General features: G+C 40.1%; 2 protein-coding genes across 2 annotated transcripts; one reads left to right on the forward strand and one right to left on the reverse strand.

Moving 5' to 3' along the window:
* The first annotated feature begins 2,932 nt into the window (after positions 1 to 2,932).
* On the forward strand, positions 2,933 to 11,093 carry LOC114165297. Its single transcript, XM_028049949.1, has 5 exons — positions 2,933 to 3,005; positions 6,834 to 7,300; positions 7,376 to 8,237; positions 8,313 to 8,757; positions 10,979 to 11,093. Exons 1-5 carry the CDS (start codon positions 2,933 to 2,935, stop codon positions 11,091 to 11,093), a joined length of 1,962 nt encoding a protein of 653 aa, XP_027905750.1.
* A 10,927-nt stretch (positions 11,094 to 22,020) lies between these two features.
* Positions 22,021 to 23,299, reverse strand: LOC114165298 (WAS/WASL-interacting protein family member 3-like). The gene is made up of 3 exons (XM_028049950.1): positions 22,875 to 23,299; positions 22,188 to 22,471; positions 22,021 to 22,136 (listed from the first exon to the last, which is right to left on the reverse strand). Exons 1-3 carry the CDS (start codon positions 23,297 to 23,299, stop codon positions 22,021 to 22,023), a joined length of 825 nt encoding a protein of 274 aa, XP_027905751.1.
* Positions 23,300 to 24,304: the final 1,005 nt, after the last annotated feature.

A 24,304-nucleotide genomic window follows, 5' to 3' on the forward strand; every position in this document is an offset into this window, starting at 1 on the left:
TACTCCTGGTGGAAAATTTTGATGGTTCGACGCCATTGTTTCAATCAATTGTCTTGCATTTGTTGGCGTTTTGTCCACCAATGACCCTCCACTTGCAGCATCTATCATTTGTCTATCCATGATACTCAATCCCTCATAAAAGTACTGAATGAGGAGATGCTCGTTTATTTGGTGATGAGGACAGGAAGCGCATAACTTTTTGAATCTTTCCCAATACTCGTGAAGACTTTCTCTTTCTTGTTGCCTTATCCCATAAATATCTTTGCGAATAGCAGCAACTGTAGATGCTGGAAAAAACTTTTCCAAAAATAATCTTTTCAGAGTCTCCCAAGTATTGATGGATCCTGGCGGAAGGCAGTATAACCAATTCTTAGCGGCATCTTGCAATGAGAATGGAAAAGCCTTAAGCTTGATATGTTCCTCTGTCACTGTTGTAGGTCTCATGGATGAACAAACAACATGAAATTCCTTCAAATGATGGTACGGGTCTTCTCCTGCTAATCCATGGAATTTGGGTAAAAGATGGATTAACCCAGACTTAAGCTCACATTCTCCATCTGGATATTGGATGCACATGTTTTGTGTAATTGCTGCATCCGGTGAAGCCAACTCTCTTATTGTTCTTTCTTCCATTCTATCTTCTTGAATTTCTGGTTCAGGTGATGGATCAGAAGATATGTTAATCACCGGAGGTGATTCTAGCGGTACACTTTCAGTGGTAGGTTCTGATGATGATGGTGCTCGTTCAGTAGAACACCTGAGTTCAAGTCTCCTACGTGATTTACACAAGTTCCTTTCAAGTTCTGAATCAAGTTGATAAAATTGACCTGGATTGGCCCGAGTCATGCACTATGCAAGTCCACCTGAAAGTGTTTCCCTGTGTGTTTTTTTTTCTTCCTATTCTTGTTTTGGAGAAAGATTTCAAGAAAGAAATGAGTTAAGATGTCGTTGGGTCTACTCCCAGGAAAGAGAGGTGCGTCACAATGGACAACTTAAATACCAAGTCTTTCTTAGACAGAGTTTTCCAAACTAGTCTCAAAAAATTTCTTAAAAGAAATTCTTAATCAAAACAAAAATAGAAATTTGCTTGGAATATATTAAAAGAAAACTAGAGACTACAAAATAACAAACAATATTAAACGTATATGCGTAAAATAAATAAATAAATAAAAATAAAAAATAAAATAAAATAAAATAAAATAAATAAATAAAAACAGAATCAAAATAAAAGAAATACTAACCGTACTCCCCGGCAACGACGCCAAATTTGATATCGCTGTCGTTAGGCGATCAAATTACCACAACTTTAGCAACTTCAGTATTGCCAGTTAGTAGTGAACAAAATAGTTAGGGTTAAGATAACCCTGAGTCGTCTCACAACGAATACGGAATTGATCTCAAATATTTGATTCTTAAAAATGCAATTAAAACTACCAATTATAAAAATAGGGGGTTTTGATATGCAAAGAAAATGACACGGAAGATTGTAAACACAGTAATAGTAAATAGGTCAATTCCACTGCTTTTTCTAAATAAGATTCTTCATTGGTTATCTAGAGATTATTGTTAAATTAATTATTGTTGTTGATTTACAAATAAATCAATGTAAAGACTCAATTCATTTGTTGGCATCCTCACTTTTAATCAAAGTACAGTCTCAATTAAAAGTGAGAATTGTTAGATTGTCCATAGTAAATTTAATCAAAGTACAGTCTCAATTAATTTTACTATGCCTAATCATGTCTATTCCTTTGTTTCTTTACCAAATAGAAAACTTAATTAATCAAAGTAAAGTCTTGACTAATTTTAGTTAAAGTAATTACCTCTAATCAAATTAAAGTCTCAATTATTGGCAAAAACTTATTTAATCAAATGAAAGTTTCTAAACAAAATCAAAGTAAAGTCTCAATTTAATTTAAAAACCTTTTAACTCATATGATTAGCATGCATGTAGATTTAAAATCATTATTTTCTATTCAATTAAGAAGCAAAGGACATAGATAAACAAAAACCATAACAATGATCAAAATAACAAAACATATAAATTCATCTAACCTCAGAATCCAGTTAAGAAATTACAGTGGAATCAACCCTAAAAGCTTAGCCCTCCATGGCTTTGATGGAATACATGATGATATGAAGGAAAGAAAATAAAAGAAAGAATGAGAGATGTGGTGGAGACGGTATCTGCCAAAAACCAGAGAGTTCTAAGTGTCTAAGCTGTAAGTTGTAAATTGTCAGTCCTCTCTTCCTTCTGCTCCCTTAAGTCTCTTTATATAGGCTTCCACTGGACTTTGGGCTTTATCTGTCAGTTGCTAAAATCTTTTATTTTTATTTAATTAATTAACAACTTAATTCCTGTCCAATTTCCAATTCTGCCCCTCTCATTTAACCATATTTGCAGTTTTGACCAGAATTGACTGCTGACTTTGACCAGTTGACCAAAGTTGACCTGTTGACCAGAGTTGACCAGTTTGACTGTCCTATCAGATGCTGACACGTGGCAGTGCAGATTCTCTCTCCAGAATTAGGGTTTTTGCAGATGCAATGGAGATGGAGATGGCAATGACGGCTGACGACGCGGCTGCTGCCGCTTTCCGGCGAGGTGGTCGGACGTGACTTGTGCGTCTCCAGCAATGGTGTTTTTGCGGTGGTGATGGCACGCAAGATGGTGGTGTTCGATGCTGGTGTTCGCTGCTGCAGCGGTTGCGACAAAGCTCGCGGTGGTTGCTGATTCCGACGTGGTGGTGCGCGGAACAAGCTTCGCGGAGGCGTGGTGGTCTTGCGGATCTGCTGTGAAGATAGAAAACGATGGTGGCGCTGCCATAGAGTGCGCGAGGTGCAGAGATGGTGGAGGTTGGATGCTTGACGGAGCTGCGCAGGTCGCGCTGGCGGTGTGCTCGCGGTGTGATCGCGAAGGATGGTAGTTGCCATGGCTGACGCGTTGTGGAGAAGCTTCGCGGAGGTTGTTGCTGTTCGTGGTGGCTGGAAGAGGTGCTGCGATGGTGCGTGAAGGTCGCCGACGAGGAGATGGCGGCGGCGGCTGCCATGGTGGGTGGAAGGGAAATTAGGGTTAGGGTTTCATGTGTGAGATGGAGGAGATGATGACGTGGCAAGATCTGAGTGGTCAATTTGGTGAGTGGAGGATTATGACACGTGGCGGCTTATGGTTGGCTAATTTTAAAAGGTGGGGATTGCCACATGGCATGATCTGGTTGAGTGGAGTTTAAGTGGTAGGAGGGGTGTAACTTAGTGAAAACTGGGGGTGTAGAACATGTTTTTGTGGTCCACTTGAGGAAGGAGTGTGCAAATAAAATCTGGGGGTGCATTTAGCTCCTGATTTATTCTTTTCCAGAATTTCTTGATTTTGGACTTATTTTGTAACTTTGAATATTTCAAAATCACACTATTAATTGACCAAAAATAAATTCCAGCTGCATTAACAAACGTTAAAATATCCAATAGTATTTTATGCAACTAAAATCAATTTTTAGGCCACTTTTACCAAACTTACTCAATAAATCCAATAATCACAAATCCTAATTAAATCAATCTTTAAGCACAGAAAATTCAATTAAATCCCCAAATTTAAATATTAAGTGAGGGCAAAAATTTGAACTCATCAAGTAGACAAGTCCATATATCGTATCCCACACGGACTAATGTGGTCTAAATTAATTGATTAGTTACTGATAAAGGGTGAGAATAACAAAACATTTATGGGTTAAAGGAAAAATAAATGTAGAATATAAAATATAATGGGAATTAACACAACGGAAACAAAAAGTTTGATTTAGAAAAATATGAAATAAAAGTTTCACTGGGATTGGGTTTCACTATTCCATTTAAAGGAAAAATCAACAAACAAAATAATTCAATTTTCATCTGTCACACTCACATCGTTTGTAACATGCCTGAATTTCGTCGCAGATAAGCCTAAACTAAAATAATAAAAACTCTATGTCTAACAATTTTATTATTGCATTTGCATTAGTGACAAATATGTTAACGCTTAAGAATGATCAATGACCACATCTATGTCTAGCATTTGAAATCAAAAGTTGTTTTATCCTACTAGGGTTTCCTAAACTATCTTTCGGATGAGCTGTTACTCCCAATATGCATCATGTCTAGAACATCCAATTAAAGATCATAAATTGGGTTTTCAAACTATCTTTCGGATCAGTATGGACACCCACATGTGCAAAATTCATACACTATGCAGTTAAAACAAGAATAAAACATAAGAGATTATGGAAAAAAATTATATTGAGTGAAGAATTCATAGAGAATTAAGAATAAATTACACCTAACCCCGTGAATGAGGGAATTAGCTACTCCTAGGCATACTGAATACTAGACTGATTTGAATTTGAATGCCTCCTTCCGTTAGAATGCCCTTCTACCATCAAGTGTAGAGATATCAAGTTTCTTTCTCTTTAGGTGTGTATTTGACCTATGACAGGTCCTCTATTTTTATACTTTCATGGACTTGATTTTGTAGTTGAATAAATTGTAATAGATAATCCTTGATATATATCTTTTAATCTTTGAAGATTCCATATCTTTGATATATTCTTCAAATCTTATCATTTATAATTTGAATAACTAACTTTGTGGATATATGATATTGTTGATAATCTTTTACTATTCAATATTTCACTCATTCTGTTGATAATCTTCTCAAATCTCTTAAATTTTCACTTATTTGTAAAATATAATCCACACATTTATATTTTCCACTTTTATTGAATAAAACCTAAAATATCAAATAAAATCTAAAAATAAAATAACAATAATAAATAAAAATAAATAAAATAAAAACATGATAATACCAATTATCATGGTCCTGGTCGTGGTTTTGTCATGGGAAATTGTGGACAAATGTGGCTACATTTATATTATAGTGCCTCTCTTGGCTGAAATTGTTGTCACAAATTGTTATTTAGAACTTTATATTTTTGCTTTTTCTCTGAAGTAACATGAGAGAACTTTCGAAAAGGTTGAGATGGGTAAATTAAGTTTGAATTAGAAAGAATTAGATTTAATTTTTTCTTCATGTTTTTTTTTACCATAAGTGCTTTTTGGAAGTTTGTCTCCTTAGCTCATTTAACTTTAATAGAGGTAAAATGTATAGTTGATTTTAAAGTTGATTTACTTTATCATCCAAACAAAATCTTTTTAAATTCAAATTTTAGTGTACCATTCTCAAATGCAAATCACACTTTGAGACACTTTATATATTACCTTTAAGGTGTGCACTGAACCTGATAGATTATTTTGAATTGCTAAAAAGTAATGTTAGGAATGGAAGTGATTGTTTATGATACGTTGAAGGAGTGATAAGGTGACCTAGTGGCTAAAAGGAAGGGAAGGGAGGGGGAGGTCATGGGTTCGATCCCTCCTGCTAACAATTTGGAGAAATAACGTTGGTTTGGTGGGGTTTAGAAGGGAGGGTATGAGAGGTTGGTTATGGAAAAACTTTACAAAAGAAATAAAAATAATCTATATATTTTAGAAGGGAGGGTAGGAGAGGTAAAAATAACAATTTTTGAAAATTTTTGAGTTAGTCCCTGCTAAATATTTTCATTCAAAATGGAAAATTATGGTTCACGTAATTTTAGAAGAAAATTATTTGGAAATAATTATGATTTGTTTGAAAATATTTTTCATTCAAAACGGAAGATAATGGTTCATGTAATTTTAGAAGAAAATTATTTAGAAATGATTATGATTTGTTTGAAAGTGAACTCAAATTAGTCTCGCACAATAGGTCTACATAGAGTATTCTAGGTAGAAAGAACATGAGGGTGCATATGAGACTTCTCTTCTAGAAAGAATTCAAATGTATGCATAAACAATGCATAGACACTTTGTATGCGCCTAAGATCACGAGCAGACCAATGTTTTGACTTCCTTTTCAACAATTTTTTCATTTCCATGTGTGTTGGTTTGACCGAAGAGGCGATGGGGAACTTCATCTTCTTCATCAGCTTAGTAGTCATGCCAGGTGTTGGTAGTCAAGCCTGAGATTCGTCTTCTTAATAAAACTTGGATGAATAAACCAATGGACAAGATGAGTGCCATAAGTATGTTTTTAGTACATCTTAAGGACGTTTTAGCGTATGTGTTATTCTTTTAGAAGCACTTGGAGCATCATTTGAAGCTCAAAAAGGTTAACATAACCTTTCCATTCTTCATATTCTTCACTTATGCATCCTTTAATTTTTACTTCAACTAATACTAAACCAAATTTGTTAATAAATAAAAAAAAGGCACATACATGCATGTGCATATCATACATATACACACATAAATAGTAATAAAAGTTGACATGAATTAAGTTAAAAATGAAAGCTTGTAACATAAACAATGATTAGATGATATATCGATTATATGTAATTAATAAAGTATAAGACAATAATACAAAATATAGACAAAATATAGATTGACGACATCATATGTAACATGTCAAGATGTTGGCGTGGAAAAGAATAAAGCAGAATCCAAGTTTGTTATAACAAAACGACACGTGGAAGAAAACCCATATCATACGAGATTGAGAAGAACAAATAGAATCAGAAGAAGAAACGTTTATTTGCGGGACTTTGCAAAATGAGAGGATCATTGATGGTATGATTATCCTTTCTGATAATTCCTTTGCTTCACCTTCTTACTCTGAACTCTTTTCTCATTCGGATTCATTAATTATGGACTATTCAGGTGTGAAATTCCAGAAGGGTGCTTAAAGGACGACGAATCAAAATGTTATCAACACTACCTTTGTTGCCTTGTTGATACACTTTATGTGAATTTGGTTCAATTTTTGTTAGAATTGAACTTTATTGTTGCTACTTTTGACACTTATTTCATAATACGAATATACACTATTCCATTGGTGCTTCCATTGACGCCAATGGCTGAGAACACAAGGCTGAAAGATTTGCAAAATCAAGTTACAACTCAAGGTGAACAACTGCGTCGATTGATGAATTTGATTGAACTGCGGGATCAAGCACAACACGACCGTGATATCACTCAACAACAGGTGGCGCCGCGGTTGCAGAATAGCACCCAGGAACGCATGGAGCAGATGCAGAAATCCATTGATTTATTCGTTCATAATCATTCTCAGCCCCTTGGTGTTACGAACTCCCCTAGGGATTCCTCATTGCCTATGAAGAATATCTCCTTAGGGTTTCCACATTTTGATGGAACCACGCCAATCCTGGAATGGATTTTTAAAGCTGAGAAGTTTTTCAGCTACCACAACACTCTAGACGCTGTTCGCGTGGATATCGTAGCTATTCATTTTGAGAAAGACGTCGTTCCTTGGTTTCAAATGCTACAATGCTTGAATGCTATTCGATCTTAGAATGAGCTTACTACAACGTTGGAATCTCAGTTTGGTCCTTCAATGTTTGATTTCCCAGCTCAAGAACTATTCAAACTGCAACAATCTGGTACGGTTTCCGACTATTATCTACGTTTCATGGAATTGGCCAATCATTCATCTGGACTCTCTGCTGTAGCATTATTACAATGTTTTATAAGCGGCCTTAATAACGATATTCGCTGCGATGTTATTGTCCAATTTCATGCGACCATCCTACGAGTAGTCTTCTTAGCCAAGTTATATGAGGAGAAATATGCACCTCCCGGCTCCACCCGGTGTTGTACTCCTACTAAAAAATATTCACAAATTTCCTTTAGTAGTACTAGCATGACTTCGGGGAAACAAAATGCATCAACCACTTCCTTGCCGCCCTTGTTGCCTACACCCTCCACACCTCCTATTCGACATAATACTGTTAAGAAGATGACTCCTGCCGAGATGCAACTGCATCGGGAAAAATGCTTGTATTATTTCTGTGACAAGAAGTTCACTTTCAATCATAAATGTCCTAATCGCCAATTGTTGTTGTTACAAATAGAAGAGGATGATCTAGACCCTGACTTGCTCACTTCAAAGGAATCCACAACATGCGTTCCCAATAGTAATATCGTTCCTGCAAGTGATCCCCATTTATCCTTAAATACCTTAAAGGGGGGCCTTGGCGTTGGCACTATCCGTTTTGAGGCTTTTATTAACCAGTTACCCAGTAGAGTTTTAGTGGATGGTGGGAGTTCCAACATCTTTATTAAACCACACATCGCCAAGTTTTTAAAGTTACCAGTTGAACCAGTTTCCACGTTTCGTGTTATGGTGGGTAATGGGACTTATTTAGCGGTCGAAGGTATGATCTAAGATCTTGTTATTTAGGTGCAGGGAAGTACTTTCGAATTACCAATTTTTGTTCTACCCATATCAGGAGTTAATTTAATTTTAGGAGCTCGTTGGTTAAAGACTATTGGACCTCACCTGCCCAATTATGAGTTTTTGCAACTGCAATTTTTAGATCAAGGGAAATTTATTACCTTACAGGGTGATGTTGATACATTCCCTCCACCTGCACAACTTCATCATATTCGTCGCATGCTTCATACTAATTCTATAGTAGAAATTTTTTGTATGGAACTCGTGGCACCTGGCTCTCCTCCACATTCCTTGTTGGATTTGCCTCCTAAGATGGCTCTTGAGTTAGCTTCCTTACTACAGGATTATGCTTTAGTTTTTAGTACACCTACTTCCTTGCCTCCTTCCCGAACGCATGACTACACCATTCCCCTGGTCGAAGGTTCTGCTCCTGTCAAGGTGAAAGCATATCGCTTTCCTCACAGTCAAAAGGAGGAAATTGAGCGCTTAATTCAGAGCATGTTAGTAGAGGGTGTTAGTTTTGAAATTGGCATTGCAATCATATTGAGCTCTCCTCCTTTCTTCATTAGTACATTCACTCCAAGGCTTGCTCACTTGCTTATTTTCAACAACACATTTAGGAGTGTATGGTTCATTAACTATTGCATCCCAAATTCCTTTGTCTATAGATTCAATGAAAAATTGCATCCTTATTTTCCAAAACTAATAGTTTAGACCACAAAACATAGGTGGTCTATGAATAGAGGCACCTTCAGCAAAAGGGAGTTTACTTTCAGCCATTTCAAAAGATTTTTTATCAAACTTGAATACCTTTCAAGAACCTTGCTCCAGATACCAATTGTTAGTTTTGAAATGGTGAGTCTAGCCAAGAAGGGGGGGTTGAATTTGCGTTATAAAACTTTTTTGAAAGCTTAAACCTCTTTTCAATTGAATCTAATGGACTAGAAAGTTTGGATGTAAATGCAGCAGACCAGTACACTTTCAATCGATTAAAATATAAAACAACAGACTAAATTGTTCTTGATGCTATGAAATAGTCGATTAAAAATGCAATTCAGTCTGCTAAAATATTGGAGAATTATGCAGAATGCAGAGTTTGCGAATTCAACTCAAACAACAATCTTTTACATACAAGACATGTTCCAATCAGTATTTATAACAAGTATAAACCCTCAGATTACACAAGAACGGATTAAATCACACCAAAGATCAAATTGCTTGGTTTTCTTGAGTTTTTAAAGAGTTTCAAAGAGAGAGAGAGATGAGGGAAAGAAGATTGCACAACTGTTTTTATACTAGTTCACTCAATCACAGAGCTACATCCAGTTTACCAGGACAACCTGAGCCTGGTTTCCACTATATTCAAAAGTTTTACAAATCACAAACCAAGATTACACTTTTGAACACAAAACACACAAGATTTTTGACTCACAAAAATCTAGAACCACAACCTACAAGAATCACACTTGCAGACCTGAAATCACATCAGGCAAACCATCTAGAGGCACAAGAACATCTAAACCTGATGGTGGCTGTCCCTAGCACACCATACATGTGTTCTTCAAGCTACTCACAAGCCAAAATGCCTCCAAAATCAACCAAGATCAACCAAGATCTTCAAACCACGAGTTCCAACTGTGTATTGTAGAGAGAGAACGCTTCCCAGAGATGAATGACACGATTTGGTTCAGAAAAACTCAGATTCGCACCTCTGCTCGCGAAAACACAGCTTATATAGTTTTGGTTTAAGTGAAATCAGTTGATTGAATTTTTCGTACAGTCAGCTGATTTCACCTGACTTAAGTGAAATCAGTCGATTGAAAAATAATTCAACTGACTGAATGCATTCATACCAGAAACTATATACAACAAGCCTTTTAACCTGTTAAAACCCATTTTAATAGATTAAAAAAGACACATTAAGGCACACAAGACATCTAACCTATGTCATATAGCCTACCAACATTGTATAACACTAAACAATTACATTTAACATGTTATTTTCAGATTTAACACACTAAAACTAAATCTTCAAGAGGATCTTCCTCAATCTTCATCAAACACTTAAGATCTTCATGCACATGGCTTTATCAATTCTTTACTTCAAGCTTGCTTGTGCCAACAATCACCCCCTGAATTGATGAAGCCAACACCCTCGAGTTGAATTGATGAGCTAAGATCCATAGAGAAACTTGAAAAAGCTTTTGCATACAAGATACCAATATTCCAAATATACAACCAAGCAAAAGCACACAAGCATACATACATATCACATATGCATATGCTCCCCCTATCATTAATAATATGATTTAACTTCAGATTTTTGATTAAGTTTGCAGTATTATATGATTACAACAAATTTATTTCAGGTTTTCCAATTTTAACACAATTTTACTCAATTTTCACTCATTTTTCTCCCCCTTTGGATTCATCAATTGAAAGTAAATGCATAGATCAATTTGGAAAGATGAAAATTTTCATTAAAGTAGTAACATAGGGGTGTACCAGAGCACCTGGTACGAATACAAACACACCAGAACAAAAACAAAAATTACAGAACATCATGAAGCTAAAAACTGATATAATCAGCCGACTAAAATGAGAAAATAGCCAATTGAAATACTTGAACAAACAGCAGACACACAAAATGCAACATGAAAATGCAATGCATGACCTATGAGCCATCCCCTTCACTCATTCCTAGGGTTGTCTCTGGTGTAGACACTGGAGAGGAGGTCATGAACATTATGGAGTTGGTCATCCAAGTCTTGAAACCTTGTTGTGTAGTACATGTGATGTGCATTTTGTGCCATGTGGAGGTGTTGAAGTTGATTGAGAACCTATTTCTCAAATTGGGAGTATGTAGGTCCAGTATTCTTAGGAGGGTTGTACAACTCAATTGCCATTGGTAGAGGTTCATCTTCCTCTTGGTTTCCTCCACTAGTTCTCGCTTCATGGTCATTTGCTCCAACTTCAATGTTTGCACCTTGATCTCCTTCAACTATCCAAGTGTTGCCTACTTTGGTGAATCCCATCTTGTGCATATTCAGAGTTGGAACATGATTGAGAAGGCTAGTAGACTCCTCAAGCTCTCCTTCCACATCCACACCAAAATGCTCAATGAACTTGGAGATGAGCACCACATATGGAAGCTTGAAATCTGTGAGCCTCTTTAACTTCATCATATGGTCACGGATTGTGTATGTCCAATCCACCATCACACCATTTTGAATGCAGTACATCACCACTAGATCACCTTCATTCAAGGTAGCATGGTTGCTCCCCCTAGGCATGATGATTTTGGTCACCACCATGGCTAGCAACCTTTCCTCCACACGAAGCCTTCCCACATGGAAATTTCTAGCTTACTCACCTTGGTTTCTTACACATTGATTTAAGTATTGCACCTTGTTGAACTCATCCACTGCACTAGTTTCACCTTTGCGGACTTGCACACCTCTTTGCCTTAGGCCAGCCATATCCTTCCATGTTTGCCTAATGATTTCCATTTCCACACCTTTGACACTTGATTTGAGAACACCATTGCTGAACTTGAGGTTGGCATAGAACACCTTTACCAAATCGGGATACACCTTACCCAAAAGCTCAAGGAAAGTCTTCAATTTTTGAGCTTTGAGATGTTACTCAAGGTTGCCAAAGTTTTCTACCCTTAGCCATGGCATACGAATCACCTTAGGAAGGATGATTTGCTTCCTATTGATCTCAATCAAGAAGGTTTGAATTCTGTCTTCATGGCCTTCAAACCATATCTCAAGCCTTCCTTGATTCATAGCATATGGAGAGGATGGAGTAGGTGTGGTAGAGCTTTCATCATCTGAGGGGGCAGCTCGTGATATTCTAGGCATGGTGAAAAGTAGGTTTTGCTCTTACTAGCAAATGAGAATGCCAATGCATGATGCTTATGCAAGTATTTATAGAATCAACAGGTTTATTTTCAAAATCAGTCAATTAAATCGTGCAAATTTTCTGGTTTCGATGCAGTACAGGAAATCACAGCAATTAAATGTAAGGGAATCTGAATCAGAGATGCAGTGATGTGTTTCCCATGCGTTTTATGATCAATCCACTCACAAACAGTTCACATCTAATGCATGCACATTGGAAATCATGTAATTAAAGCACTTTATGGTCAATGCAATATGAAAAGTTGATTTTAGCTGATGTAATAGCTGTTATATGCTACTGCTACAGTCCAAAAACAGTAATGTGATGCATACTTTGACTAGGTCAATGAATTACAATCAATTCAAACAATTCCACATCAGCATAAGTAATTTAAACACATAAAAATACAGAGTTAGTCGACTAAAACTGTACCAGTAAACTGATTTTTGGTGCAGTGGCAATTTTAAGTGAAATCTATGTGTTGAATTTGCCAATTTAGCTGACTAAAAATTTTAGATTTCACGAAATACACACCAGACCAATTTGAATCAAATATATGTGTTGTTTTGTGAGATTTAGCAGATTGAAACAGTTCCAGAACATAAATTATGCAGATTTTGACATTTTAAATGAAATCTATGTGTTGAATTTGCAAATTTAGTTGACTGGAATTCTGGCAATTTTCAAATTATGCAGATTGCACATTTTAAGTGCAGCACACACATGATCTTATAAGATTAACAAGCTAAACAAATATCAACATATATTCTTCATGTCAAGAACACCTAATTCAGTTCTAAGCTTATTAAATCTATCACATGCAAGTGGTTGAGTAAATAAATCCGCCAATTGATTTTCAGTTTTCACAAACATGATTTCAATATCACCTTTTTGAATATGATCTCTTATGAAATGATGCATGATTTCAATGTGTTTAGTTTTAGAATGTTGGATTGGATTCTTAGTTAGGTTGATTGCACTTGTATTATCACAATAAAGAGGTACCTTGTCTAGCTTTACACCATAATCCATAAGTTGATGCTTCAACCATATGCTTTAAGAACATGCATGTCTAACTGCTATGTACTCAACCTCAGTTGTAGAGAGTGCTACACATGTAGAGAGTGTTACCGGTTTAGGCCAGGTAGGATTAGGTCAGCCTAGGTCGGTTACCTGAATAACTTCGCGTGTAGATATGATGGACGTTTATTATTATTACTTGGTAAAATTGGCTAGGTGTGGTACACCAGTCCCCCAGCCTTTACCGATATAGGTATGTTGGTGAATGATGATATGTGTGGATATGCCAGCGAAGCCGGCTAGGTGTGATACACCATGATAGAGGCCGTACCCCACCAAATTAAAACAGAATAAATGCAGTATATGAAAGTGAACCAAGTTGTCTCCCAACGACCAATATTTTCATTCAAAGCTTCAATTTCCAGATGAACACAACAATACAACACAAGGGAGGTTTGGCAGACAAATTCAAAATGCTAATCAACAGATTAAATTAAATGCTACAGTGATTAAAACCGTATTGACATCCTTGATTCAAACGCAATTTCACTTATCATAGGCCACCAAATTAACACCAACTCTGCCTTTTCTCAATCCACTAGATAATAATTCACTAAGCGAAAATTACAATCTGGCTTCATTATGCAATTAAGCAATGCACACATCCTTAAATTCGTGACAGCCAAGCTACATACATTAAGCATGAACGTATCTTAACCAAAACGTATGCAATTACTCTGTAAATTAAGCATTAACAGATTCACCACATGCATTCCACGAATTCAGAACAAAAACATGGCAGATTTCACAAAACAAGCATAACCTCAAAGCTTCATTGCATTTTTCATCAAGGAGTCAATACACGAATTTAGCTAGACATGGAAATGAGCAATTAAACACTTCAAAACTGGAATCACAAAAATAGAACCAAGAACCCTAACTTATGAAATCTGAAAACACAATTTAAGAGCAAAAATAGAGATTTCAAAGCTTAAATGGAATGCAAAACGGTGCTATCATATATAAATGCGAAAACCCCATGAATGGGTATTGTTCCAAGTCAATGAAATCACAAAACGAGCTGCCCAATGTAGAAAACGAAATCAAAACGCAAAACCCTCAATGGGTGTTGTCAAATGTGCATAAAAACGGTAAAAATGACCCAAAAATGTGAAAAACCGCATGGGGGGACATCAATGGAAGCTTGGAGCACGAAAAATGGAGTTGGAGAGAATGGAGAAGATGAAGTAGCGGCTCTCCCTCCATGCAGACCTAATTTTCGTAGTCATTTCACCCCCTGCCACTCATATTTACAAAACTGCCATTATGAGCTGCAGAATTACAAAAATGCCACTCTAGGCCTCAAATGTTGGCCCATTCACTCTGCTAACGTGGAAATGACATGGAAATAATGTGGCAATGATGTGGCGACTCTCTTCAACTGAATATTGATGTCCAAGCTCCAAAATTGCTTCACCCAAATACCTAAAAATAATTAAAAACAAAAATTAGGCTAAATAATGTGAAATTAGTCCAAATTCGGAATAGTGGCCCAATAAAGCCCAACAGATGAAAAACACTCTAAAGATGAACAATTAAGCACTAATCAACTGTCTAATGGGTACACAAAGGCCAGTGGAATGGAAGAAAATAATGACTCATCACACCAGTCCCCTAGCCTTTAAGTGTGATGAACAGTGTTAAGGCTGAAGATGGGAAAAGGTAGGTAGCAGGTGAATGGGTGTCAGAGGTCTAATCAAAGAGGGGTTTTTGCGTCGTCGTTTCTGATACTCATGGCCTTTGGGATGGTTGTGTCGATTGGTATGGGTTGTGATTTTGGCGGGAAGAAGTTTTATCGTTGGGGATTCACACTTATAAATGTGGATTTCACGATGGGTTCATGCTTGTTGGTTCATTTGCGAGAATTTCACAATCAGAGATCTTGTGTGCGTTATACCTGTCCGAATAGTTCCTAGTTCCTGCCATCAACTTTTAAGAAAAAAGGTATGTCTAGTAGTAGTGATAGTGTGTTATTGTCTTCGTCTAGTAGTGAGAGTATGGAGTCCGAGGAGGAGAATACTAGTCATGCGAGTATGGTGGGCAGAATTCCCATGGAAACGGTGACTGAGGTGCGAGAAGACCCTCCAGAAGAAATAGTGGAGAGTAACTGGCCGGCCAAGGGTGGTTATGGGTGGGTGGCTCGTAATCAATCGTCTTTATTTCGGTGGTCTCGTATGCTAAATTCTTGGTTAAATTGTACCCCTGTTATCGCGAAAGGTGTAAACAGGGGTATCGTTTCCTTGGAGCGGGTGAGCGCCATGGACTGCGTATGCCATGGGCAAGAGGGGGCGAACGAGAAGTTTTTTTACATGTACATGTGCCATTTCTCCCAACTGCATGTGAGGTTACCGTTGGACGACTTTACCATGGGGGTACTTCGTGCACTGAACGTTGCACCTACACAGCTCCATCCAAACAGTTGGGCCTACATGCAAGCCTTCCGTGTTTTGTGTCAATCACTATATCTACAATCTTCTCCTCGTGCATTTTTGTACTTTTATGACACTAGACCCCGCCAGCGGACTACTTGGTTATCTTTGGTGAGCCGCCCTAGCATCAGCAGATTGGACGTGTTCTCACAGTCCTTCAAGCATTTCAAAGATAGGTACTTTAAAGTTGTGGTGAAAGAGGAGGGCAGGTCCTATTTCCTTAATGCAGATGGGAGCACAAAGTTCCCGTTTAGCTGGACGGGAAGCCTTTCTCGATATAAGGACATAGGCACCGACGAGTTGTCGGCGGTGTAAGGAGGTGGTGGAGGTCTTGATGAAGTTTTCTGATAAGTTGCCCACTAAGGGTCTAGTTAGGGTTTATAATTCGGTTCACCCGATTATTGATATTGAAGGTATCTGTTTATTACGTAAACTGAATTAATGTTTCTAAGTTGACTTAACCGGGTCTTGGTGTGTTTTTGTAGGGCACATGGCTCAATCTAGGAAGAAGAACTTGGCTCTTTTCCAAGCGTTGTGGAAGGAGATGGCCGCGAAGGCCAAAACAGCCGGGAACACTGATGTTCCAAACTTACAGGAGTCACTGGTTGAGGTACACGTGCATGGCAGTACTAAGAGGAAGGCCGAATTGCCGGCTCGACCCGGCAAGGGTAAAGATGTAAAGAAGGTCAGGGCGGCATTACTTGGGCCGGGGTCGTCAAGTGGGACGAAAGGGCCAAAATCCGGTTTCATTGAGCTGCCGGAAACGTTTGTTAGGAAAGATATTGATATCAATCTTCTGGAGACAATCATCAACTCGATCGACAGTATGGAGTCGGATCATCTTGTGAGGACTATGGTGGAATTTGGAAGTAAAGCGTTGATTTTAAGTCACCGAGTTGGATCTTTGTATCGTCGGGAAGTAAAGGAGGGAAATCGGGAAAAGATGGAGGAGTTGCAAGGGAAGGTTGATAAGTTTGCGAAGAAGAGGGCAGCCTGGAAGGCGGAAAATGAGAGTTGGGAGGAGGAGAAGAAAAGGTTGGGAACCTGAAAGGTTCGATACTTGGATTCAGAGGGTAAGCTTAATAAGAGGATAGCGGACCTGGAGGCTGACTATGATGATTTGAAGGAAAAATATGAGGGTGTTGAGGTTGAACTTGATGATTTGAAGGGCTGTATTATCCAAGAGCACATCAATGGGTTCCAGAAGGGGTTAGGGCAGGCGACCTTCTTTTATAAGGATGTTGATGCAGTTGACTCTAAATTTGATGTTAATAAAGATGTTGTTGATGGGCAACTCGTTAACGAGGCTGAGAGTAGCCTGGAGGAGGAGGTGGAGAAGGAAGCGGCCGAGGAGGAGAAGGAGGCGGTAATTGCCGTGGAAGGTGGCGATGACAAGGCGGAATAGCAATTTTATTTTTTATGATTCGAAATCGTTATTGATCCTATGTCTGTAATAATTGGTACATCATGTTTGTGGCACTTCGTACATTTCTTTGCTTTTATTTTAATGTGATTAATGCTTTCAGTATGTTATCTTATTTGTCGGATGTCAATAGTATTGATGTTAAGTTTAGCGAAATCAATTGTTTATTGAGGGTGTTCAACCTAGGTCGCTTACTTGTGGTAAGGGTGGAGAATTTAAACGAATTAACCAACAAGTTAAGGGTGTTCGACACATGCCGCTTACTTATGGTAGGGGTAAGGAACATAAACGAATTAACCAACAAGTTATGGGTGTTCAACCCAGGCCGTTTACTTGTGGTAAGGGTGGGGAACTTAAACGAATTAACCAACAAGTTAAGGATGTTCGACCCAGGTCGCTTACTTGTGGTAAGGGTGGGGAACTTAAACGAATTATCCAACAAGTTAAGGGTGTTCGACCTAGGCCGCTTACTTGTGGTAAGGGTGGGGAACTTAAACGAATTAACCAACAAGTTAAGGGTGTTCGACCCAGGCTGCTTACTTGTGGTGAGGGTGGGGAACTTAGACGAATATGTGAAATGAAGTAAAGAATGGTCATAAAGTTAGGAACCCATTCGTATTATTCATTGAATCTGGGGTGCCTCGTTAAAACCTCCCCGGCAAAACCCTCCTTAGGGAAAAAAGACCAGGTGAGGAAAAAGAGTACACCGAGGGTTACAAGTGTTTGGTGTGATACAATACATGTTTTTAACTAAAGTAGAACTTGAGATGGGATACATTCCATGTATTGGGTATTTCTTCCCTAAATAACTGCTCCAGCCGATATGCTCCTCTTCCAACGTCTTCGCGTATTCGGTATGGGCCGTCCCAATTGGCGGAGAACTTGCCATCCTTCTGTCTTGCACTGTTGGCCATTCTCCAAACTAAGTCTCCTTTTATGAACGATCTTGGGCATAGGTTGGCGTTATATTTCCTGACAGCTCTTTGTTTGGCGGCTAAGTTGTGTATCTGAGCTTTCTCTCTTAGCTCGGGTAGGAGGTCGAGGTGAGTGGTCATGTTTTGATGATTGTGGGTTGGGTCATATAGTTCTCAGCGCAGGGATGGTTCGCCAATTACAACGGGTATCAAGGCGTCTGCACCGTATACAAGGCTGAACGGGGACTCGTTTGTTGCTGACTAAGGGGTGCACCTGTAAGCCCATAGCACTTCTACTAGTTCTTCAGGCCATCAGCCTTTGGCGCTGTCCAACCGTTTGCGTAGTTCTACTAGGATAACCTTGTTTGCCGCCTTCGCCTGCCCATTGGTTTGTGGGTGTTCTACAGAGCTGGTAATTTGTTTGATGCCCAGACCGGTGTAGAATTTGCCTAGTTCCTTATCTATAAATTGTCGGCCATTGTCGGTGATGATGGTATGTGGGACACCATATTGACATATAATATCTTTCCAAACAAATTACTGGACTTGCTGGGCTGTGATAGTGGTTAGTGGTTTGGCCTCTATCCATTTGGTGAAGTAATCGATAGCTACAATTAAGAATTTTACTTAGCCCTTGCCGGGGGAGAAGGGGCCGAGGATATCCATCCCTCATTTAGCAAAGGGCCACGGGGATAGTATGGAATGAAGTTGTTCTTGTTTCTGGTGGATGAGGTTGCCATGATTTTGGCATGGTTTGCATTTTTTGACGAAGTCCTGGCAATCCGCTTCTATTGTCGGCAAGAAGTAACCGGCGCGAAGGATTCTGGTAGCCATAGTGCATGCGCTAGAATGGTAGCCGCAAATGCCTTCGTGCAACTCCTTAATGATGTATCGCGCTTGTTCTGCAGTGACACATTTAAGAAGTGGTTGGCCATATCCGCGTTTGTAAAGATCATCGCCTATCAGGGTATATCTGGCGGCCTTAGCCAACCAAGTTTTGTCAGTATTTGGTGGGGGGTTGCCGGTTTGGAGATATTGGATATAAGGAGTGGTCCAGTTGTGGGTTTGGGAATGGGTTAGGTTGTCGGCTGGGTGTGGGTTAGGTTATGGCAAATATTTGTGATGGAAGGGTGGATAATGTCTGTTGTAATAGGGATCGGTGGTGGCTTTTTAATTTGGTGCTAGCTAATTTGGACAGGACTCTGATGTTGTCGGTCCTAGGAATGTGTTCGATGCGGACTTGGTCAAAAGCGGATTGAATGACTGCACGGACTAGATGGTAATATTGTAAAAGGGTGGGGTCCTTGATCTGGAATTCGTCATTCAGGTGGCCCACAGTAAGCTTGGAGTCGGTTTTGCATGTTAAAGATTTGACGCCAATCTCGCGGGCCAGGGAAAGGCGGCGATGATGGCTTCGTATTCGGCTTGGTTGTTGGATGTTTTGAAGGCGAAGTGGAGGGATTTCTCAATGAGGATGTCGTTGGGGCCTTCCAACACGATGCCAATGCCAGCACCTTTCGAATTTGAAGAACCATCTACATGAAGTGTCCACTAATCCTCTATGGGTGTCTATTGGAGGTCACTCAACGGTCCAGGACGACATCCGTCCTGCCAGGTCTGGTTTTTGCAATATCTTCTGGATTGGGTAATCGATTTTGACAATGATGTTGTGGTTTTGGAAGTATGGGTACAGGCGGCGGGCTGCGTGTACCAAGGATAGGGCCAATTTTTCCACCATTTGATATTTGGTTTCAGGATCTTGCAGCGTTCTGTTGACAAAGTAAACAGGATGCTGCAAGCCGCCTATATCCTAAACCAGCGCGGCGCTGACTGTGTGATCGGTGGCTGTGATGTAAACCAGCAGGGGTTGATGAGTATCTGGCTTGTGTAGGATAGGTGGTGAGGTAAGGGTGGTTTTCAGGTTTTGGAAAATTTGTTCACAGTCGTCAGTCCACGTGAACCTGGCGGATTTTTTGAGGAGTCTTATGATGGGTTAGGTTTGTTCAGCTAGTTTGGGTAGGAAGCGGGAAATGGCTGTAAGGCGGCCTATGAGGCGTTGGACTTCTTTGATGTTGGTGGGACTACGCATTTTGATAATCGCTTTGCACTTTTCAGGGTTGGCCTCTATGCCGCGCTGGGTTAGCATGAATCCGAGGAATCTACTGCGGTTGACGCCAAATACGCACTTGTCGAGGTTGAGGCGAAGGTTGTATTGGCATAATGCGGAGAAGACTATTGAGAGGTCCTGCACGTGTTGGTGATGGCTTGGAGATTTGACAACCATGTCATCGACATATACTTCGACACATTGTCCCATCAAATGACTAAAAACTTTGTCCATTAACCGTTGGTAGGTTGCTCCGGCGTTTTTTAGGCCAAAAGGAATAACTTTGTAAAAATAATGGGCATCGTCTGTGATGAAAGCGGTCTTGTTCATGTCGGATGCGGCCATGGGGATTTGATTGTAACCGGAATATGCGTCAAGAAAATTGAGGACTTTGTTTCCCGCCACGCCGTCAACAAGTCGGCAATGTTGGGTAAGGGGTAGGCATCTCGAGGACAGGCTTTGTTTAGATCTGCGTAATCGACACACATCTGCCACTTGCCGTTGGCTTTCTTCACCAGGACTATGTTAGAAAGCCAAGTGGTGTAATGAGCTTCTTCAATGAATCCTACGCTTAGTAACTTATCGGCCTCGGCCTTAGCCGCTAGGCGTCGCTCCTCGCCGAATTTGCGTTTTTTCTGGGAGATATAGCAGGCTTCTTTGTAGATGGATAACTTATGGGATGCTACAAGAGGGTCTACTCCAGGTAAGTCAACAGCTGACCAAGCGAAAAGGTCCGTGTTGCCGACTAGAACAGGTGTGATGATGGCACGCTCGTCAGAGTTTAATCCGGTGCCAAGGGTGATGGAATGGCCATTCAGAAGTTCTAGGAGGGTGGTTTCTTCGACAGGTTCGAGACGAACATCTCGGCCCACTTTGGGGTCTAGATCTTCACCCGATAGAGCGATCCCGGAGCCAGGTGGCCGCTCGATGTGATTGGTTTGCTGGATTGGGAGTTGTGGGTGTAAGCTGGCCATGTAGCATTCATGTGCCAGGCGTTGGTCGCAATGGATGGTAAGGATGTCGCCAGAAGGGGAGGGGAATTTCATGGCCAGGTGAGGGGTGGAGACGACGGCGCCGAGGGTGTTGAGCGAGGGACGGCCTAGGAGGACATTATAAGATGTGGGTGCGTCAACGATAAGGAAGCGGATGGGAACGGTTTTGGTTTGGGGTCCGTCACGGAAGACGGTATGAAGGTTAGTGTAGCCGCGGGTGGAAACTTGTTCTCCAGAAAAGCCATAAATTGGTTCATCATACGGGACCATGGCAGTATCTGGAAGTTGGAGTTTCTAATATGTTGCCCAGTAGAGGATGTCAACGGAGCTGCCCTGGTCGACAAGGACTTTCTTGACTGCGTAGTTTTCGATTTCAACAGTGATGACCATGGGGTCGTTTTGTTGGTGATCGAGGTCCTGGGAGTCATCGTCCGTGAAGGTGATGGAAGGCATGTGGCGTCTGTGATGGGAATGGGTAATATGGTTGATGGATTGATATGACGGAGGTGTTTCTTTTTGGCAGAAGAGGTGGATCCTCCATTAGCGAAACCACTAGAGATGGTGTTGAAAGTGTCGCGTAAGGGAGGGTCGGCAGGGGTAACATCGGTGCGAGCCGGTTGGGGGTCCTGGTTGGTGGGTTGGGTAGGGCGTCTATCGTGGCGAGAGTCATGGGGAGGGCGTCTGTGGTCGGAGTGAGGAGGGTGACGGGCTCGAGAGAGGTGATCATATCTGCAGATGAAGCAGCGAAAGTGACCAGCACGCACCAGTTCTTCAATTTTATCCTGGAGTGCTTTGCAGTCTTCTGTAGTGTGGCCATGGTTGCGGTGATAGCGGCAATATTTGGTCATATCATCATTACGGGGAGTGGTTGTCTTGCGTGGTGGCGGGATGAGGTCAGCTTGTAAGGCCTCATCAAGGAGGCGGGATCTGGGACTTTGAGGGGAGCATATCTAGTAAAGCGGGGTTGTCGGGGCTCTCTTGGTCTGGGATCAGGGCGGGGGGTGGTGGGGTGGGATTGGCGGCGGTGGCTGCATAGTCATTGCATAATTTGGTGTGGAGGGTCTGCATCTCCTACATACAAACATAGTCGGCGGCCCGCAACTTTAGCTCGTGCATAGAGGCAGGTGGATGAAGGTAGACTTTGTTGGAGAAGGGGCCGGGTTGGAGGGTGAGGGCCATACACTGGAGAATCATTTCGTGGTTGAGGTGTGGGGTGCGAAGGGCAGCCTTGCTGAAGCGGTCGATGAATGCCCGAAGCGACTCGCCCTGTGCTTGCCTGATGCCGAGGAGGGAGATCGTGGTAGTTTGATGTGGGCGGCTGTCAGCAAAGTTAGTTGTGAACATGTGGGAGAGGATGTCGAAGCTGTCGATAAAGTAAAGTGGTAGGGTTGTGAACCATTCGAGAGCGGGGCCTTTGAGGGTGGTGGGAAAGGCTTTGCAGAAGACGGCGTCTTGGGAAGTGTATAGGGCGACGTGGGTGATATAGACCTTGAGGTGTTCGTCAGGGTCGGTTTCACCAGTGTAACGTTCTAGTGTAAAGGGTTCCCACTGGGTGGGAAGGGGGGTGTTGGCAATAAAGTCGGTGAAGGGGTGGAGACGTTTGGGTTTGTGGGGTGGGAGTGGGTGTGGGTGATGGGATGGTGGACAAGGGTGGGAAAGGTGGAGGTGTAGTTGTGAGGGGGGATGTGGGTTGTAGGGAGGTAGTGGGGGTTTTAGGGTGGTGGGATATGAGTAGTATGTAGGGTGGTGGGTATATTGTAGGGTACCTGGGTGGTGTGGAGGGTGGCGGTGAGGATAGAGGCCGCGGTGTGCTTTGGTAGGGTGGAGGGGAAATGAGTGGGATGGGTTGAGGGGATGGGTGTTTGTTGGGTGGTGGTGAAGGTGTGACGGGTGGGATTGTACTCGCTTTCTTCTTCTGTGGGCTGGAAGGCCAGGGACCTTGTAGCTTCAGATGCCTCCCTTGCCTTTCCCTTCTGAGTGGGATCGGTTCGATCTTTCGCTTGAGGTGAGAGTTTTCCTGCCGCAGTGCCTCCATCTCATCAACGCTACGCTTCTTCTGATCAGCCAGCTCCTGTTGCATTTTGGCTTGACCGTCAAGGATGGCGGCCAGATCCGGGGTGATGTTAGCGGGTCCCGAAGGACCAGTGTCAGCTTGCTTGTTAGCTCCAGCTTTACTACGGGTTGAAACCATCTTCGGAGAAAAACGAGGTGCTATACTTAATTTTATAAGTTATTTTAAATATCAATACCGTTAACGACGTTAATAATTTTTTTTCTAAAAGGAACCTAATTGATACATTTTTTCAAAAATTGAGACTCAATTGACACCTTTTTAAACTTTTAAAAAACGGGTACCAAACTCACACATATGAACGAAAGTGGATACCATCAGACTAATTAAACCTTTATTATATAAGTAAATATAAAAAGATAATATTTGTCAAATCTCTTAAAATATGGTAAGATCTTCATAATATTTTTATATCTCCACAACAACCAAATAGACCTTGAAGATATTATTTAGAAGATGACTAGTATGAGACCCACACAGATTGTGCTTTTTTTTTGTATTTCTAAAATAAATATTACTGTTATTATATTTAAATGAATAATTTTTTGAATAATTATAATTATTTGTTTAATTATATAGTCATAAATATAATATTTAAATAATGAAAGATTAAATTAGGAAAATTAAATAATTAATTATAAGTTTTTTTAATTAAATTAATTAATACAAATAGTAATAATAATAAAATTAAAAAAATAATATTTACATATGACATTATAATAAAATAAAATAATTATACCATTAAAATTTACAATCAAATTTTATAGTTATATAATATATTATAATGAATTGTATATATATTTTGTATTGTTATAGTCAAAGGCATATTGTAACATCCTATTTATTTAAGAAAGCTAAATAAAGGATATGTCACACAGTATAACATAAGAAGCGAGAATAATAGAGTATAATGTCGCTCCTACAGATATCCCAATTACTTAAAGGACGAATTAAAGAAGAGGCACACAACGATGTCAGGTACAAAGTAAAGTAAGAGAGTGATAATGACGTAAGAAAATTCCCAAAGAAAGCAATACATAGGCCTTAGCCCTAAATGAAAAGCCCAAAAGCATAAGTCAATCCAAAAGCTAAGCAGTGGAACCATCACCTCCCTGTTGACCATGG

Source organism: Vigna unguiculata, chromosome 10, assembly GCF_004118075.2.
Source record: "Vigna unguiculata cultivar IT97K-499-35 chromosome 10, ASM411807v1, whole genome shotgun sequence".
In the NCBI taxonomy this organism is placed as follows: Eukaryota; Viridiplantae; Streptophyta; class Magnoliopsida; order Fabales; family Fabaceae; genus Vigna; species Vigna unguiculata.

What these genes read in the sequence shown, in the direction of transcription:
- LOC114165297 (XM_028049949.1), top strand. Translation starts at nt 2,933, where the DNA reads ATGGCTGACGCGTTGTGGAGAAGCTTCGCGGAGGTTGTTGCTGTTCGT. An exon ending in GACTTATTTAGCGGTCGAAG is followed by an intron (nt 8,238 to 8,312) that starts GTATGATCTAAG and finishes TACCCATATCAG; the next exon opens with GAGTTAATTTAATTTTAGGA. An exon ending in GAGCGCTTAATTCAGAGCAT is followed by an intron (nt 8,758 to 10,978) that starts GTTAGTAGAGGG and finishes TCTCTGGTGTAG; the next exon opens with ACACTGGAGAGGAGGTCATG.
- LOC114165298 (XM_028049950.1), bottom strand. Translation starts at nt 23,299, where the DNA reads ATGGTTTCAACCCGTAGTAAAGCTGGAGCTAACAAGCAAGCTGACACT. An exon ending in CCACCCTCCACACCACCCAG is followed by an intron (nt 22,472 to 22,874) that starts GTACCCTACAAT and finishes CTTTATCGACAG; the next exon opens with CTTCGACATCCTCTCCCACA. An exon ending in GCGGGCCGCCGACTATGTTT is followed by an intron (nt 22,137 to 22,187) that starts GTATGTAGGAGA and finishes ATGACTATGCAG; the next exon opens with CCACCGCCGCCAATCCCACC.